This window comes from Ostrea edulis, chromosome 8 (assembly GCF_947568905.1).
Source record: "Ostrea edulis chromosome 8, xbOstEdul1.1, whole genome shotgun sequence".
In the NCBI taxonomy this organism is placed as follows: domain Eukaryota; kingdom Metazoa; phylum Mollusca; class Bivalvia; order Ostreida; family Ostreidae; genus Ostrea; species Ostrea edulis.
Window position 1 is genome coordinate 29,608,279 of NC_079171.1, and position 19,807 is coordinate 29,628,085.

The 19,807-nt window shown below is 36.7% G+C and overlaps 1 protein-coding gene across 1 annotated transcript; it reads left to right on the plus strand.

The window, feature by feature from the left end:
* Positions 1-4,429: 4,429 nt before the first annotated feature.
* On the plus strand, positions 4,430-10,452 carry LOC125662191 (uncharacterized). Its single transcript, XM_048894365.2, has 2 exons — positions 4,430-4,763; positions 9,456-10,452. The coding sequence occupies exons 1-2, from the start codon at positions 4,580-4,582 to the stop codon at positions 10,352-10,354; spliced, it is 1,083 nt and encodes a 360-aa protein (XP_048750322.1). The 5' UTR covers positions 4,430-4,579; the 3' UTR covers positions 10,355-10,452.
* Positions 10,453-19,807: the final 9,355 nt, after the last annotated feature.

Consider the following 19,807-nt stretch of genomic DNA (forward strand, 5'->3'; position numbering starts at 1 on the left):
CCAAAATGAAATAAATTCATATATGTATCTGTCATAATAGAATTATTTATGTACGAATTGTCTAGTTTCATTTTGTTATCATCTTATTCAGTAAAATGCTTGACTTTCTAATAAACGCGTTGATGTTGAACATTGCGTGTATTCCTGCATGATAAATCAGCCTGATTTATCCTCATAGTACATGTATATCTACCATCGAACTATTACAGTATATACATTTTACTTTCTTGGCTGTCTGGATTCCCATCCGTTGAAATATAGACGAACTATGTTTATCAAGATTCATACGCACATTGTTCACAACTGCATTGCATTCATGAGGAAAATGACTATTGTTACAATTTGTGTAGATATCAAGAGCAGAAACATTGGAAATGTAAATATTTCTCAATGAACAGTTATACTGAAGTTTACAAGACCTAAAAATACACAATGCCCTCTATCGTTTTTAACCTGATGTGCAAATATCATATAGGCCTATTAGTTATGAATTTTGTTGATAATATGCTATTTTCATTGCAATCTCCATACTGTCTACCAATTAATTGATTTATTTCATGCAATGGAACCATTGAAATCGTCGTTTCGCCATAGAGGGGTGACAATCCAGCTAGATATATGACAGGGGCTAATTAACCACACACGTGTTTTAAAATTAGATCACAAAATTATTTGACAAGCAAAAGACAAAAAAAAAATAAAAAAAATAAAGAAATTAAAAAAAAAAAAAAAAAATTAATTGAAAAAAGCACCGAAAAAGCTTTTTTGCCAAGCGAGAATATACAAATTCAAAGAGAAAACAGCACAAACCCGAAAAAGCTTATTCCGTGGAGAAATAGAGGGGGCGGGGGGGGGGGGGGGGGTAATTGATTTGATATTGCTACACTGTACTTGCATGTTAGTGGCGGATCTATAATTTTACGATGAATAATTTAAAGCTTTAGCGCTTTCATTACATCTTCAGAAGCTTTACCCCTAAAAAAAAGCTTCTGAAGATGTAATGAAAGCGCTATTTAAGCTTTACGGAGGATTTTTGTGTTTTCTTTTCATAATTCTGTCACGTGGGATGCGTGACAATGTATGATTTTAGCCAAATTAGGCCCATTGTTCACCCCCCCCCCCTCGAAATGGTCAAGTTTTATGGTGACAATAAATGAAGGCAAATAAATTCCAAATTTATTTACAATAATTCATTTGAATTTTTCATTGTATGGCCATACAGCTGAAATAACATGTACATGTGTATTTTTCTCTATTACAATTCTTTACATGTAATATCACAAAAAAACAACTAGATAAGATATTACCTTGCCATTCTGCGAAGGATCGGAACTCCATTTTCGTCAGAGAATATACCCACTACAACCATCTGATGAATGTGTTATAACGAAGTGGTCTTGTTTTGTGCCGTTTGATTTTTACGTTGTAGATAAAAGTTTAATTTTAATTATAGAATAAATACCACTAGCCTTTATTGTTTATATACTCTGTTGACATAGTAAGTCACTTGAAGAGTTAATCTACTTCATGGTTTAAAGAATTAGAAAAGGCAGAGCGGAAATCAATGAATTTCCCAAACACCTCTAATACAGCTGTTAGATTTCTGTATGCAGACTTACCTTAATCAATATCTAACCGGGTTTGATATGAAATTTATTTATTCTTAAATCCATAGCAGTTGAAAATGATAAGTACCATATCAAAATGTCCTTAGGAAAATAATCACGAATCCATTTCTTACACATAAATCTTAGGCATATTTTTTTTTTGCGTGGACAAAGGCGATTTTTGAAAAGCTGGTAAAAAAGAATAGAAAGTTTATTTCTCATTTCATTTCCTATATGTTTATATATACGAAATGTACATGTACTTACATCAGCTGTGTACCGACAGAAATTCATTTTAAAAAATTTCTCAAAAAGACCACGGCAACAATTTGTCCACATAGTATTAGTGTGTGTTAAAATCATAGCCTCAATCGGCAAACCTCGACCGATCTTGCTACTCACTATAATGCTGCCCGATATCTCATTAACATCGGTCTATCTCACTACTCTCACTAACATCGGTCTATCTCACTAACATCGGTCTATCTCACTACTCTCACTAACATCGGTCTATCTCACTAACATCGGTCTATCTCACTACTCTCACTAACATCGGTCTATCTCACTAACATCGGTCTATCTCACTACTCTCACTAACATCGGTCTATCTCACTATTCTCTCTATAAAATCGGTCTATCTCACTAACATCGGTCTATCTCACTAACATCGATCTATCTCACTACTCTCACTATAACATCGCTCTATCTCACTACTCTCACTATAACATTGGTATATCTCTCTACTCTCACTAACATCGGTCTATCTCACTATTCTCTCTATAACATCGCTCTATCTCACTACTCTCACTATAACATCGCTCTATCTCACTACTCTCACTATAACATCGCTCTATCTCACTACTCTCACTATAACATTGGTATATCTCTCTACTCTCACTAACATCGGTCTATCTCACTACTCTCTATATAACATCGGTCTATCTCACTACTCTCACTATAACATTGGTATATCTCACTACTCTCACTATAACATCGGTCGATCTCACTACTCTCTCTATAACATCGGTCGATCTCACTACTCTCTATATAACATCGGTCTATCTCACTACTCTCACTATAACATCGGTCGATCTCACTACTCTCTCTATAACATCGGTCTATCTCACTACTCTCATTAACATTGGTATATCTCACTACTCTCACTATAACATCGCTCTATCTCACTACTCTCACTATAACATCGGTCTATCTCACTACTCTATCTATAACATCGGTCTATCTCACTACTCTCATTAACATTGGTATATCTCACTACTCTCATTATAACATCGGTCGATCTCACTACTCTCTCTATAACATCGGTCTATCTCACTATTCTCCCTATAACATAAGTCTATCTCACTAATCTCACTATAAAATCGGTCTATCTCACTAACATCGGTCTATCTCACTAACATCGATCTATCTCACTACTCTCACTATAACATCGGTCTATCTCACTAACATCGGTATATCTCACTACTCTCACTATAACATCTCACTACTCTCACTAACATCGGTATATCTCACTACTCTCTCTATAGCATAGGCCTATCTCATTAACATTAGTCTATCTCACTACTCTCATTAACATCTCACTACTCTCACTAACATCGGTATATCTCACTACTCTCTCTATAACATCGGTCTATCTCACTACTCTCACTATAACATCGCTCTATCTCACTATAACATCGCTCTATCTCACTACTCTCATTAACATTGGTATATCTCTCTACTCTCACTAACATCGGTCTATCTCACTACTCTCACTATAACAGCGGTCGATCTCACTACTCTCTCTATAACATCGGTCTATCTCACTACTCTCATTAACATCGGTCTATCTCACTACCATCGGCCTATCTCACTATTCTCACTATAACATCTGTCTATCTCACCATTCTCTCTCTCTAATCTCGGTCTATGTCAATACTCTAACTCTAACCTTGGACAATCTCACTTTAACGTTGATCTATCTCACTATTTTCACTCTAACCTTGGTCTATCTCATTAATCTCACTTGAACATCGGTCTACCTCACTACTCTCACTCTCTAACCTCGAACATTCTCACTACTCTACCGTAATTGACTTGCGTATAAGCCATGCATTTCGTCGCCGGAAGTTTAACCGAATTACTCCTTGCGGAGTAGAAATATGGTAAAACCATATGAATTCTGGATAATCCGTTTATGATTTGAATCATTTAGAAACTTATAATTGTGAAAAGTTCAGAAATTGCACACAGGGTACGGGTAAAGCGTGATGAACCAGCTGCTATATCATCACGACGGAGGAAATTCGGGTTATTATGTTGCAAAAAAATTCTACTGTTAGTCATTATGGCATTCCTATGTGTTCTCTGAATATTGAATAGGTTTTCTGAACGCTAGGAGTGTGCTCCTCATTTTATTTTGCTAATCAGAATACTTTTCTGAATTACACCTCTATCAAAAACGGGCCTGTTAAGTACATGGTCATGTAATCCAAGCGTATGCCTCAATTAAAATGGTTGAACTTTATGAGTAAAGAAGTTGTCGATACTTCGGGCAATAGCAGTGTTTCCACTCGGCGTGGGAGAGTTTGACCGATAGCCCAGGCGACAGGTGTGTTGATCCGGGCGTGATGCTCTTCCGTCTTAATTACACAAATAGCATGCAACAGATCATTAAACTTTATAATTGGAAAACAAGGAGAAAATGTTATTGAGTATATCTAGCGCCTCTTTTACTCCAATACATCACCAGCCGTGTGTGAACAGATGCTCCCTGCATGCACTATGATCGACAGGAAGTGACGCGACGTCAGATCATTTGTTACAAGAGACGTCAAATAATTCGTTACGAAAAGGTTTGACTTTTCAGATGTGTCACGCGTGCACAATGATCCTTAAAAGTAGAGAGTAGTATATAAATAAATGGAGTATCTCTTGTCTTTCCTTCACGATTAACCACAAAATCAGGAGACAAAATGGCGGCAGAAGTTTTACAACTCTCGTCGCTGTTGGCTAACATGAGATGTACTAATATGGCTGTTCTAGGAAACCCCCGATGCTACATTGACAACGCGCGGCTTGGAGGGCGTAACATATTATGTTGTGAACAGGGATTAGTTTTTTCGGCAAAATTTTGCAGATGTGTGCCGGCGAATCCCGGTAAGAAAGTTAAAATAGTTATATTTGGCATGATTCAGATGACTAAATAAGAAAAGAAACTACGCAGATGTTAGTATATATTTCTGCTCGGAAATCACCCTGTTACAAATACGTGTGTATGTGCGCGTATTACATCAAACTTTATCGAAATGGATTTTTTTCCAAATTATATAAAATCTAATCAAACAAAAGCAAATCTCCGATTTCATGGAAATATGAAAAGGGTATACAAACAAGCTCATCCCACAGTGTGACAGGATGAACTTTTTTTTTTAGCTTTTAAACAAATCTACACGTACGACGGAGTACGGGATCACAATGAAAAAGGGTTATAGGTGTCAGTATCAAATTTATGATTCTCCCCCAAATCTTATTTTTCACTTTTAATGATCAAAATCTACTGTCTAATGTGTTTAAAGGGTTTTTAAAAAATAAGGTTATACATTATGATAGAAGTTCATTATTGAGAGTTTATTATTTGTTGTGTAAACAAAGATGGAGGTGTGTTATTGTTTGCAAATTAAAAGAGTGCAAAAGAATGATTATCAATCCAAGTTTATGATATGCATCACATTTCAAGTACTCTTTATGTAAAAGGTACCATTTCAAAATTGAATTGTATATGTACAAAATTAGGATCCTTTTAATTACAAACTTAACATTTCGTTAGTTTGTCAACATAAACAAGGCTCGGGTCTTGTTCACAGAACACAGAGTTAAGGCCAAAAATATTGCTCATATCCTTGCAATCAGTAGGTAGCTTCTAGTCATCAACTTTAAATGAATTATATTTTTAATGTTATTATAAAAAAAAGATTTTTCTTTCTTAAAAGAAAAACAATACTTAAACCAGTCCCTTTAAAATTAACATTCCGGTCCTTAGCATGATTGATTGATTGATTTTATCTTGCTTAACGTCTCGCGCGAGAATTTTTCACTCATATGGAGACGTCTGGCGATAAAAGATTTAGATAAAGTTATTCTTTTTAAAGTAAAATACCGTCCCTCTTAATTTCACATTTGACGTATCGCGCTTATAGAGATATTTTTTACTGTAAGATTATCATCGGATAGTGAACATGCTCCGAATATAACATGGTGCAATATTCAGTGACATATCCCCTAGAATCCATTAAACTAGTCTTAAACCGCGCTGAAAAACAAAGAGCATAATTGTGAAAAGCCGGAGGCTCAAGCAAGCTTTATTCCGTCACCTCTCCTTTGTTTTAGACTTCTCTGTTTTCGTCGTTGAAAATATTTGACACAACTAATTGTCAGCGAAGCATACCGTATCAGGGAATAAAGCTTATTCAGTTGAAGGACCATGTCTCCTAATAAAACGTCATTAATTCAGAAATAAATTTCATTTTTGAAAAATAAATTGGGTACAAATTACGCTTCTTCATGACACGTGTTCATGAAAAGTATGCCGTTGTGAAGTGTTTGGTAATTTATAACGTCACGTATGTTCAAAAAAGAAAATAATTGCTTTATACATGTATTTTAAATTACATTCTTCTTTCATTGATGTCGAAATTCCCAGCCGTTAAAAATAGACGTACTAATAAAAAACACTCTTACTATCGATTTTAATAATAATGTTTTATTTTGATAATTATATAGATGTAATATGTTACGTCATACTGTCATTTAATTCCATTTAATTGTTTATTTTCATTGTTGCTTTCCTTTAATTGTTTGTTTTCATTGTTGCTTTCTTCACCGCTACCCTTGCAAAGCGCCTTAGAGTAATTCGTTTTATACAAGGCGCTATATAAATTTTATCATTATTTTTATTTTATTTACTAATAGCATAATGACAAGTAGAATATATAATAAATTTACAGGTACCTGTTTTAAAGGTGTTAGGATTGACACGGTGCCGGGGTCGATACTATAAATAGACGAGTCTTTATGTCAGCAGCATGCTAATCTTGTTCTATTTATTTACCTACATACTTAGTTCTGTGTTTGATTATTTCAGCAATACTTGTCTGTGAGTTATTCACTGGTAAAGTAGAGTAAATTTTGACATGAGCTCATCGCAATACAAACGGTTGCTTTGTTTATCTCCCGATGTTTGGCAAAAGTCGTGCACGGAAGTCATGCATAGCATTGTTGAAATGGACACGATTTGAAATATGAATGAATGTTTGCTGTTGTCATTAAAAAAGATCCTCTTTCCTTGACATTACAGATTGCATTGCATGGAATGATGGCTCGTGACATATCGCCTATTCAATACAAATGATGAGTTGATAGATAGGTTAGAAATTAATGTAACGGGTTTTAAAGTGACAATGTTATTCTTCAGCCGTTTAAGGAAAATGGAAGAGCGGCATGTAAATAGTTCAAAGACATTGACGTACTTTTACCGACATACATAAAGAGGGCCATTTTCCGTTCTTCCTGTGTTGGTTTATACAGTACTGTTTGTAAAATCATCGAAAGTTATGCATATAACATGTACATGTGTTGGATATATTTCGAATGAGTTTCTGTATATATGTAAAATATCAAACGGTTTGAGGTCTGATATGACCATAGCTGTGTGATATTTTTTCATACAGAACAGTATGGAGCGTAAATCGCACCTAAGGAGGTATGCTACACCAGAGAAATTATGACGATGTAGAGTACCCCCCTTTTAAAAACATTACATGACTATCTCATTTGTTGATTTACTTGAGACAGTCCGATTTTGAGGGATATCAGTACGGGGATAGTTTTATAATTAATTGATATCAGATTACTCGTTAATATCGGACGGCTAAAGTCCAGTTCTTTGACTGAACAAAAAATGGAAAAGACGTCACAGCAAGGTTTTAACTATAAATTTACGACAGTAACATGGAATTTGGTTGAATTTATTCTATTTACCACGTTGTAAGAAAGGATCTGCACTTTAACTTTTTACGAAGTATAACTTCACAGTATTGCATGGCTTTGAAGTGAATTTATAAAATAGTTTAAGGTTGGTCGTAAACTGGACTTCATGAAGCTTAATTCCAAATGAGTTAATCAAGAAATAAATTTCATTTTTGAAAACACATGAAGGTATGAACTACGACGATTTACGTCAGCATACTTCAAGAAGCGCATGCGCACTTCATGCAAAGTACGCTAGCATGACGCCTTGCTGTTAACACCCTCATGTATTTAAAAAAAATAATTATCTTTTACATTTACAGTTTACTTTCAGTTTAATTTCTGTCAGAATATTCCTAGCCATTAAAATAGTCGTACTATTTTCATCAAGATTAATACGCACATTGAACACATTCATGAGGAAATGACTATCATTTCAATTGGTAAAGATATCGAAAGTAAAACATGGGAAATGTGAATATTTTCCACACACTCGGTGTACTAATCACGTGGTTTTTACTTTCATGTAATATACACTGTATCAGTGTTACTCCGTATTCACTGTTCATCATCGTCACATCCGGAAAACATACTCTTGTAGTTTTATTTCACTTAGATAATGCGATTTATTTGTTTCATGGATTACCTTAATCATAATCAGTTTGATCGGCGATACAATCGCTTTGTGATTGACAGGTAGTGGATTCGAACCCTGGTCGCACATATTATGAACCGGTAGCATCTGGTCCTTCGCTAAATGTTCGGTATTAGACATGGGGGAGTGGGAACTTGTTTCGTGACTGGTGCTTTCACTGCACGATACATATAAAGACCTCTAACTGATTTATGACATTGCTTGTCCAACCAAATTCAAAATTTACATCTATTTTCACTTAAAGCTAGCTCAGTGGTAGAGCGTTCGCTTCGTAACCGGGAGGTCGTGAGTTCGAGCTCATGTCATGAGGTTAACGTAGGTAGTGATTGCTCCTTTGCCAAACGCTCGACATTTAGGAGTGAAATTCACGGATCTTTCTGATATGACCTTAAAAACGGAGGTCCCGTGTCGCACAAGGTGTTGGCACGTTAAATAATCCCCACTGCAACGGTCCTGGGCGTTAAAATGTCTAAATTGGTGGTACTTCACCTACAGCTGGTGATGTCTCAATATGAGTGAAAAATTCTCGACAGGACGTAAAAAAAAAAGAAGCAATCGACCTAAAGCTGGTGTTTTACTTGTACCATCGAATGATTCTCGAGGTGATATACACCCCTCTCTCTATTCATATATAAACGTGGAAGTAGAAAAGAAAACCACTGGCAAGAAAATCAAATGTTCACATTTACTAATGTGTTGTGAGTTTGATATTTCATTATTTGTGAATCTCTTTTTAAAAAAAAATAAGAAAAGGAAAAAGCACCACGGTGACGTGCGAGTTTCAGTTCAAAATGTCATACAAACCTATACCTATGTTCATAAAAGAAGTTAAAGTATAAAATATGTATGATACAAAAGGACGGATCCAGAAAATTTTCAAAGGGAGAGGTGGGGTTGCGACCCAACATTGTAGGTTTTCTACCCAAAAAGGTTTGAAGACACTAAAATTACAAAACCATGGATATTTTTGTTAAAGGTAATCAAGCAGAGGGTGGTGGTGGTTGCAATTCCCTCTAGGTCCGCCACAGCCTTCAGCAATCGCCAATTATGCAAATTAGTCCATGCTATCTTTGTGTCCATGTCCACATACTATATTACTACAGGCTGATCTATTATTAGATACTGATTCACAGAGTGTAATAGTCACATTGTTTTGTTTTCCTTTTCAGATATAAATTCTGTGAATGATAAGAACTCTCAGGCTTCACAGAAACACCCACGTGACTCCAAAATGTCGGAAACCGTAGACGCCCCCACAGCAGTAGTAGAAATTCCTCCAAATCAGCTTGCGGGATCAGGAACACAAATTGATCCAAAAACGGACGCGGATTCAAACACTCCCAACCAGCAGGCCATCAACAGCCGCCAGCCACAATACGTTTTCCGTAGTGCCAATCCACTTCTGCGACCGCCAATGCCAAGAATAAACTTCATGAATATTCGTCAAAGAAATGGCATGATTCTGCGCATGCCCGTCATTTACGTTGTTACTAGGAATTTCCGAAATCGGTTAGTTCGGAGAGCACTTCCAATATTCACCATTCGTAATGGTCAGTTTTATTTTTCGAGAACTATTGTACAGCGGTATCCATCGGTGGTGAGAAGAGTACAACAGCTTAATGCGCAGGGAATAGTTATTAAGCCAACGTTCGTCCGACCGGAAATACAGGCCAAGCCGTCCCCAACAGCCACTGCTGCAGGTAAACCGGAACAGTTACCAGTTGTAGACCGGATTTCGGAAAAAATGGAGGAAGCTACGGGCAAAGTCGAACCTGTTGTCAGAGAGGATAACGCGCCGGTAACTCCGGGACCTATATCTGTAGCAGGTGACAGTATTCAAGGTGAAAAGAAGGAACCGGAACCAAATATGAACGAGTTTCCGTTCGTTCTGACAACAAGGGGAGGTAATACCCCGATCGACGCCTTGACTGGTTTACCTCTCAATCAGCCTTTCCCGCCAGATTTCGTATTACCGACCTTCGAACCCCCCAGGCAAGGCATGCCCCCTCCTCCAAGTGATCTACTAACGGATATTCTGCCCAGCAAAACCGAAGCGTCTGTACAATAAGTCATTATGTAGCTGTGATCTCATACATGTGAGTGTTCTGATCTGTTTATAATTTATTGATGATGCTTCTAACTATTGAATAAACGTTAAAAATCCTGCAGAGGGCTTTTTCTTACATAGAAGTTTACATATGTCAGTGGCGGATCCAGAATTTCCGAAGGCGGGTGGCACATGTGAAATTCAAGTATCAAAATACTTTGCCATAATTTTGGTGCCAAATCTGGAGTTTTACTCACAGTATATGGCGAAGTCCTCCCTCTAAACCCGCCACTGCCTACATTTCAGCCTTTGTCTGTTTCGCTGTGTAGTCCGTTTGTCTGACTGTCGAAATGACATCAAAGCCAGTTCCGAGAAAGGGTGGGTCTTAAAGCAAGTCTGGCAGGTATTGTTGGGGTAAATGTGCATGTAATCGAATGTCGGTAACATGGTTTAAACGACATATATACATGTACTAGTATCCAAATCAATTAATTTCAAAGCTGATTTATTATTATTTATTATTCAAAGATTTATTTAGCTGAGAAAGATACTTTCCAAGCACGATTGTGTATTCAATGATTTCAAATCACTATTATATTTATAGAGAAATGTCCCAAGTTCAATATTGAGAATGGAGAGGGGAAAACGTTAACTCCTCCAAGCGGGAACATACACCCCTCCACAGAGTTTCTTACTCAGTATTTAGTCTTTAACATTCAGCTCTAAAATTTGATACGGGGAGGGGGCCTCCGTGACCTAGTGTTTAGAGCATCGCGCTCAAAATCACACGGCCTCTCACCTCTGTCGGCGCGGGTTCGAATCCCGCTCGCGTTGGTAAGTGAGAAAGTTTACCAGTTTACTTTCGGAAGGTCGGTGGTCTCTTCCCAGGTACATTGTATCTGGGTTCTCTCTTCCACCAATAAAAATTGGGCGCCACCATATAACTGAAAAATTGTTGAGTGTGGCGGAAAACATCAATCAATCAATTATGATACGTGGCAAACATGATATATTGGAAATATTGGTGATTATTAATGTAATCCGATTGAGATAATTGCGTCAGCCCCGTCCATGGGGATCCGGGTTAGAATACATCCCCAGTACCCCTTGCTTGTCGTAAGAGGCGACTAGGGGGCGGTCCTTCAGATGAGATCGCAAAACCGGTGTCCTGTGTCACAGGGTGTGGCACGATAAAGACTCCGCCCTGCTCAAAGGCCGTAAGCGCCAATCATAGGCCTAAATTTTGCAGTCCTTCACCTGCAATGGTGACGTCTCCATATGAGTGAAAGATTCTCGAGAGGGACGTTAAACAAAGTACAATCAATATTCAGCAGCCAAGAAATATTTGTTGATCAGAGTATGCGCAGTATATTTCAGATAAAGAAAGATAACTCCATGTGAAACGTTTGTAGAATTCATTTTTTCCTACCACTATGCTGGTATTTAATTAATCCCATCCAACGACATATCTAGATACTCACATACAATCTGTGTGATTACCGCGACAAGCAAAGGAAGTAAAAATGATGCATGCATGGATTGATATATATATTCTGGCTTAGTTCAGTTGTAGTATATTAAAATATAAATAAAATACATGTGCCTTAAAGAAATGAAAGGATCTGCAAATTTTCTACGATGTTTAAAAGTATATCGCCCTCCCTCTATACATGTAAGATTTCGTAATGTGTACAAATCATGGGAATAAATCACATTACAATCGATAAATTGTATTAATTTTCCTAATAAAAACATAAATGTAGGTTGCTTCTAGTAAGTATTGTTAGCCATGAATAAAAAAAAAAAAAATCCAGGTATCTTTTCTATTACAAAACAGCAAAATCGATCATTGAAATCATAATATAACTATTTATAAATTGTAAGCCCTTCATCGTCATTTAGAAGAGAAAAAAAGATATAAATACTGCAATGGCAATATTTATTTGATTACAGGTGAACTTGTAGGAATGAGTTGCATCATTGATATCTTATCGACGCCCTGCATGTATACATATGTATTACATGTATAACTTGATGTCTATTCATTTTGAAATGTTTATAGGTATGGTTATTAAATTATTTTACAATAGAAATAATAAAAAAAAATTATTTTGTTTTAATAGTTCTGATTTGGATCTGAATTGAATCGTTTATCGAAGTTTTTTTTTAAGGGAATCACATGCTTTCTATAGGTAGGTCGTGAACATGTGAGTTACATCTCATCACAGAAACATGTTCCCTCTAAAACGAAGTCTATTTACAGCCGAGTCTCGAACTCCTGTCCCAGGATTCCCATCGCTATTAGAGAGTTGTCGCGTAAGAATATCCGGCTGATTACGCACTTGTTTCACTTCTGGAAAAATCCGTCCACCAACATTCTGCAGGACATCCATTCCGGATGACAGCCCACGCGAAATAAAAGAATTAGTTCTCGGTGCATTTACAGAAAGCAATCCATCGGACTTTGTTTTCACAAAATCCTTCGTCTTTGATTTTAAGAAAATATCTTGCATATTTTGGTTCTTATTGCTGAATTTAGGTTGTGAGTCAGCAGCCATCGATAAATCGTTATTTGTAGGGTAATTCGGATACATGACATCCGCAACTGTTGAGTCGTAATTGTACGGAACTTCCGTCAAGTAATCCACGCTGCCTGGCGAAAACAGGTTCAGGATGGAGTTGAAGAATGAAGTGATTGGATTGGTGGGCGTTTGAAGCGCTGACCTGTGGATATAGTAAGGGATCCTCTGGGCAATGATTCTGTTACTCCGGATTTGGTCGTAATCGAAATCCGGGAACAGTATCGTCTTTGGTTCAGATGTTGTTATCCTTGTTGTAGATCCTGTAGAGATTACCGATGTTGTTGATTTTGTCGATGTGTCTTTTAATGCTGAGAATATTCTGTCTGGACTTTGCGTTGGTGATGACGTCATCGATGTTGTTCCCCAAGGATTGTAAACAAACCGACGGTAGGCCTTTTCTAAGACGGCATTTTTAATGGACACGTCTGACGTATGTTTTGTGGTGGTCGTAAAATCTGAAAAAATGTCAAAGAAATGCAGTGACCGCATGACTATCATTACGAATAGTTTCGACAACATATTTTTGTTTAAACATTTCTCCGCCAAAATTCGAAGATAACATCATCTCCAGCTGGTAAGCAAAGACTTCTCTACGGGACGTAACACAAACAATTAAGAAAATGAATGAAACTCGCAAAATATTCTCCTCTAAAATTCGAAGATAATACGTAATCTTTGACCATCGCTGACCAGTGTCCACTAAATACTGACATTATGACACATATTTTAGATATATTTGTAGACAACAAGTGTTTCAAAGGCCATGAATACAATTTAATTGATATTTTAAGAGCATTAGACAAATCTCGCTCGCATGCCAGTAAAACAGCCATGGCCAATTATGCCAATCATAATTTTTGGCCATGGATTCACAAATGTTGCGAACATTTCAATGATATAACGTAATCTAATTTAAAAACCCAAATCATAAGAATGACCATTTACATGTAAATGGAGGAAATGGGGTGAACTGGGGGTACCATAGATAATCTTTAGTCATGAATTTACACATGGCACCGAAATTTCAACGATATTGATTAGTTTTAAAAAATTAATTAAAATTCTTATTTAATTGAGAGAAAAGAGGTCAACTGAGACTGCTAATGATTACAAATGACATCATATTTTAAATGATTAAAAAAAAAAAAAAAAATTGCTAAAATCATCAAAATGAAGGATAATGGTTCAACCGGGAGTACCAATCATAATATTTGGCTATGAGTTTACCAATGGCAACAAACTTTTAATGATATTGCTTGAAATATTTCAGAAAACTTAAATAATTCAAATCACCATTTACATGAGTGAAAAAGAGTGAACTGAGACTGGCGTTCCTAGTTATTGGCCATGAATTTACAAACGGAACCAAAACTTTAATAATGTTACGAAAGTTAAATTTATCAAAAAATAGAAATGATCAAATTCACCATTTTAACGAGGGAAAAATGTTAACTGGGGCTGGCAATCATAATCTTTGGACATGAGTTTACAATTGGCACCGCAATTTTTATGATATAACGAAATTTAAAATTTTCAAACATTAAAACCACCATTTAAATGCGGAAAAAGGTCAGTTGAGATTGCTAGTCACGAAAGTGTAGCTGACCTGTGCTTGCTGTGGACGCAGGGGGTGTTGAAATCGATGTGGTAGCTGGTGGAACATTAACAGCGCCCTCTGGTAAGTACACGGGTCGACCGGTAGCAAACATGCTTCGTTTCAAACCATTAAAGTTACTATCTATATTTCCAAATTTTAGGCTGTTTTTCACAATATCTAAAAAGGAATATGCAGACTTCTGATTTAAAGGAACTGACATGTTGATGGATAGGGAAGGCCTTGAAAAATCTGGATATTGCCCCGTCAAACGGAAGTCGGAAGTTTTACGAGGTACCCAAAACGTTCTTTGTTGTGATTGGTTGGTTCGTTTTTGGTTCTCAAGTTTATAATCCAGGCTTGATATTGCGTTATCCGACCACTTTCCGGCCACCATTCCTTTCATAACGTTTTCTAGGTACTTCTTATAAAACTTCTTAAACTTTTCGGACCTTCTTATAAAGGGAGGTAAGATGGGCATGATAGGATTCTGAGTCGTAGTCATGTATGATGATTTCCGGTTAATGGGTCTTGAGCGAGATGGCCTTGTTCCGTTACCGGAAGGAGGTAGGATTGCGATGTCCGCGCAGTTGTAATATTCTTCCTGTTTCCCACACCCGATTCCTCCGTATCCGTCTGGACATGTTCCCCAATTATTTCCTAGGAAAGGAAGAAAGAGTTCACCTTGGAATTGTAATTGCTAATCAATATTGGAGTTATTTGCAAATCGTGTTCAAGTATATGATGAATCCCGCCAAACCTAGCGCTCATGATTTGATTACTTTCATCTAGGAAATTCCTGGTAGTAATTTGATTTTTAAGAATTTGAAACAAAGGCTCTCGCAAATATCGACCTTATGCGTGGACAGTATCCATAATTCAAAGAGACAAAGTGTTAATGATAAGATTGATCGAAATTTTAAAAAGGAAAAGAAATATAAAATGTATTTTACCCCCAACCCATTTCCATTGAAGTACACATTGTGAACACGTGACACCATCCGGGATCTTGAGGAACAAGTCGTGCTTCACGGCGGATTCTGGCTCTGGGAAATATCTCCTTCCATACCCTTCAATCGTTAGTGGGTATTTGTCCAAGCACGCCTGCGATATTGGTCTGGAAATATTGTCGTTGGGACACAGGAAAAATTCGAAATATCCTCTAATGTTTGACAAAATAGCTACTGACACATTCATGAATTCGTCGTCTTGGTAATATTTCCGTACAATGTATCCGTTGGCGTATTTCCCTCCTGCCTCGTTATGGCGTGTCTCGTCATAGGGATCTCCGCACAATCCACATTTTCCGTTGTTAATTTCATGAAGACGCTGTCAAGGCACAAAAAGAAATATGATTGTCATATGATCTCAATGCATATATTTCACCAAGGAAATTAAAACCAATATTTCTTTTCCCGCTGTTTAACAAAGAAACAAGTGACGATAACGAATAGCGATCAATCTCATAAATTCTAATTAAAAATACAAAATGAAAGGAAGGGCAAACATGGACCCCTGGATATACTAGAGGTGAGATCAGGTGCCTAGGAATAGTAGGCATCCCTTGTTGTTGGGTCACTCTCGACGTTAACCCCATCATTTGGGGCATTTCGCGAAATTCTGAAATGCTACAAAAGCACAATGATATAATACAGAGTATAGATAATAGATCTTAGATAATAAAATCAGTAAAGGTTTGAAATCCGAAAACAAGAGACCTTAGACACGTTTACTTTTCAAATGCAATAGAAAACGAATAGACAATGTCCAAAAATATTAAGTCACATGATGTTTTGCAATGCATAATGAGAATTTATTTGCATATATTTATTTATATATTCTCGTATTCCAACCGCTATTTTTAGAACAGCTCCAAAAAGGCTTTTCATTCGGTCAATAGTATACATGTATACTGTACAGCAAGGTCTCGTGATAGATGAATATTCATGTAACTAATTACCTCAATTTGCCTTCGGGATTTAAGGGTTTTATTATGTCTTATCCCCCCAAAAAACCCCAATCAAAATCAACCAAAAAAAAAAAAAAAAAAAAAAAAAACAACAACAAAAAAACCTTTGTAGAAAAGGATAACTACATGTATCATTCATGTGTCGTAAAGATTGTCGTAAAAATTTGTAGATTAATTCGGTGTTGTACATGACAAAAACTGCAAGTCTGTGTGAGAGTCGTGTCATTTCCGCGTGTAGTAAATCCTAAACACATGTCGATATAGTACAGAGGACGAGAAATAAATATCAACAAGGCCCACAGGCGAACATGACGAACAGCAAACACAGCGAAAACACCGACCATTAGGAAGAAAACAACGAGAAAGATGTCTAATTTATCACTTAAAAAATAAAGAGGATGACATCGCACACGGAAACTAAGAAATAAAACCAGAAAAAAGTTTCTTTTAATGTCGGAATTTTTGTGATTTAAAAGGAATTGCATTCTGAATAATATATATACTAGTTGATATACTAATATACTAGTGTAGCGGACAGTATAAGAGGGAACTTATACTGCCTCGCTAGAGAGCTAGCTTTTCTAGTGATGTGGTAGAGTCTCTCTCTTTATCATACAAGTTGAGCAAGGGCGAGCGTGTTCAGCAATTGGCTGGGTGACCGCTACACGTTATACTACTTTGTAAATCACAGTGTGACTTTTAGACAGAATCAGCGTTTAGTTTGGTAGGTATGCGAGGTGATTTATTACAAATGGGAAACGTGATCAATGTGTATAACGGCGAAGCTGCTATGCATTAATCAACATGTTTTCCACTATAGTTAATCAAATCACATACCCAACAAATTATACAGTGATTCGTTATATCCTACTAATATATAAAATTGACATATCAAAAGTACTGCCAACAGCTGTGACATTTCATGTTTAATCTAATCTAATTAATTCAGTTTGAATGTCATAGGGCTTACCGTTGGTGAGACCGTTCGACATGGGATGCTTACTCCCTCTAGGCACCTGATCCCACCTCTGGTATATCCAGGGGTCTGTGTTTGCCCAACTCTTAATTTGTATTCCTTATAGCAGTTATAAGATTGATCTCTGTTCATTATCTTCACATTTTATAAAGATCCCAATGTTGACGTCATGGCAAATTTCTGACTTTCATGCTAGTGAAAAATTTATATGTTTTTAAGGTTATCATGGAGGAGACAATGGAAGTGTAAATATTTCAGACTAAAAAATCTTATATCAGTCATTAATGGTTTCAGCAAGCTTGTAGCAATTCAAAGTCTATCTAAAAGAAAATACTCAACTTAAACATATAGTACAGGAGAAAAGTTGTAAATAATTCGGATATCATTGTTAGTTTTCATTTCTTTTGATCTAGAAAACAGATAACATTATTGACAATTTCTTTTGATTCGATACCTTGGGAGTCTGATTTCTTTCATTTATCCAAGTCAAATTTTATAAATGAAAGATTATAGTTTGATTCAAAAAATGTACTTTTGACAGTAGAATATTTCATTGGCTATATAATTAGCTTACCCAGAATCCCCCGCAGTTAAGTCCGGTATCATCCACATTTTTAGGAATGGCTAACTGACTCCAGGGATAATATCTCCACAAGCTTGACCTCATAGGAGGGTCGATCAGATGACCTCGACCTTTCACAAGGTCAAAAAACCCGAGAACAAAAAGAAGAGAGAAGAAAGTTAAAAGACCCATGTTAACGATATGAAATAACCGCACATTTACACAAAACTTTCGTTTCCACAAAAAAGCGATTCCATTTTCTGACGAAATGCGATTAATAAGAAAATGGTCACTATTCAATATGTCCAATGAATGTACATGCAAGTATCATATTCGTGCCTTTCAATTACATTAATACGGACGTCTCTAAGACGGCACCGTGATTTACGCACGCGGCACTATAATTAGAGCCCCGCGACTCCTTCCATTCACGGTACGAATTAATTAATTTGTTATGTTTAGCCTCAGTGACTCCTAATTGACATGATGATTCCATCCATCCGAACTAATTAATGATTATAGAAGTGTGTTCTTTCAGATAGTCTCTTTATTTATTACGGCCAGTCACACCTGTCGTATTAGCTTTGGAGAACGCGGAGGACGACGGAATGTTAAAAAAATAATTTATATCAGAAGGCTTCACCACCTCCAACACAAAAAAACGGCGGACCCCCCCCCCTACCCACCCCCAGGTTATTAGATTTGATTACATAAATGTTAATCAATGAATCAAGTCATTTAATTGCTTATCTATACAGGAAAAAGGCGGCTAGGAGGAAAATACCTACTCTCATTTAAGGTAGCTCACTCCACTAAAGCTTATACTCTTTGTGACACAACGTCACAAAATGGCGATTTAAATGTTTTGTGGAAATTGTTTTTATCGATCGATTTGATTGTCTATCATCGTAGGTCATTGGTTAAAGCATTGGGCTGGTGAACTGCAGATCTCGAATTAAAATCCGCCAGAGTCATTTGTTCATGTGTTTTGAAATAATGTTTTTGAAAATCGTGTTTTTATCCAAATTTACATATGTTGTGCCTTTTTGGCATATAAACTTATTATATATCATCGTATCTTTTATGATTTGAGAAACTATTTCAGGCCACCTTAAGTTCATACGTGATGTTTCTGACATTTTGTCCTAAACTCCCCTGTTTTCTTTTCCTCGATATTAAACGGTCTTCTCTGGTTTCCGGTTAAATGGTGGACATCATATAATATATACTTACCAGACAGGGTCATAACCAGGGGCGGATCCAGGAAATGTGGTTACGGGGGCGCCCCCTTTATGAGGCAGTGGGTCCAGGGGGCGAAGCTCCCGGAAGCTCTGGATTTTACAGATTTTATGGGGCTTGAAATATTTCTCCTATTATTTGTATTTGTACTATTTTCTATCATTTTAATAAGGTGAAATTAATAAAATGACCCAAATTTTAAGGGTTTTTTGGAAAAAATTAGGTTCTCCCAATTAAGTAATCCAAGAAATTAAAGGATTTTGTCATTTATTTCTCCGGGAGTGGAAGAAATCATTGCTTCTTTTATCGCTTAGTACATTTCCCGAAACAAGATACCGCGATTTACCTTAAATTTGAAAATTTTAGGGGGGGGGGGGGGCACCGACTGCACCCCCTCTAAATCTAAATCCGCCACTGATAACTGTTATACATGTGCATATAGAATATCTTAAAAACGAAAGAAATGAACGAGGTTTGTTCCTGTAGTAATTCAGATTCAGCGCATGAGCAAAATCGATGTAGAATATTTTATGTGATTGCTGATGACAGATC

Coding starts and splice junctions, on each gene's coding strand:
- LOC125662191 (XM_048894365.2), top strand. CDS start 4,580: ATGGCGGCAGAAGTTTTACAACTCTCGTCGCTGTTGGCTAACATGAGA. Junction 4,764..9,455: donor ATGTGTGCCGGCGAATCCCG/GTAAGAAAGTTA, acceptor TTTCCTTTTCAG/ATATAAATTCTGTGAATGAT.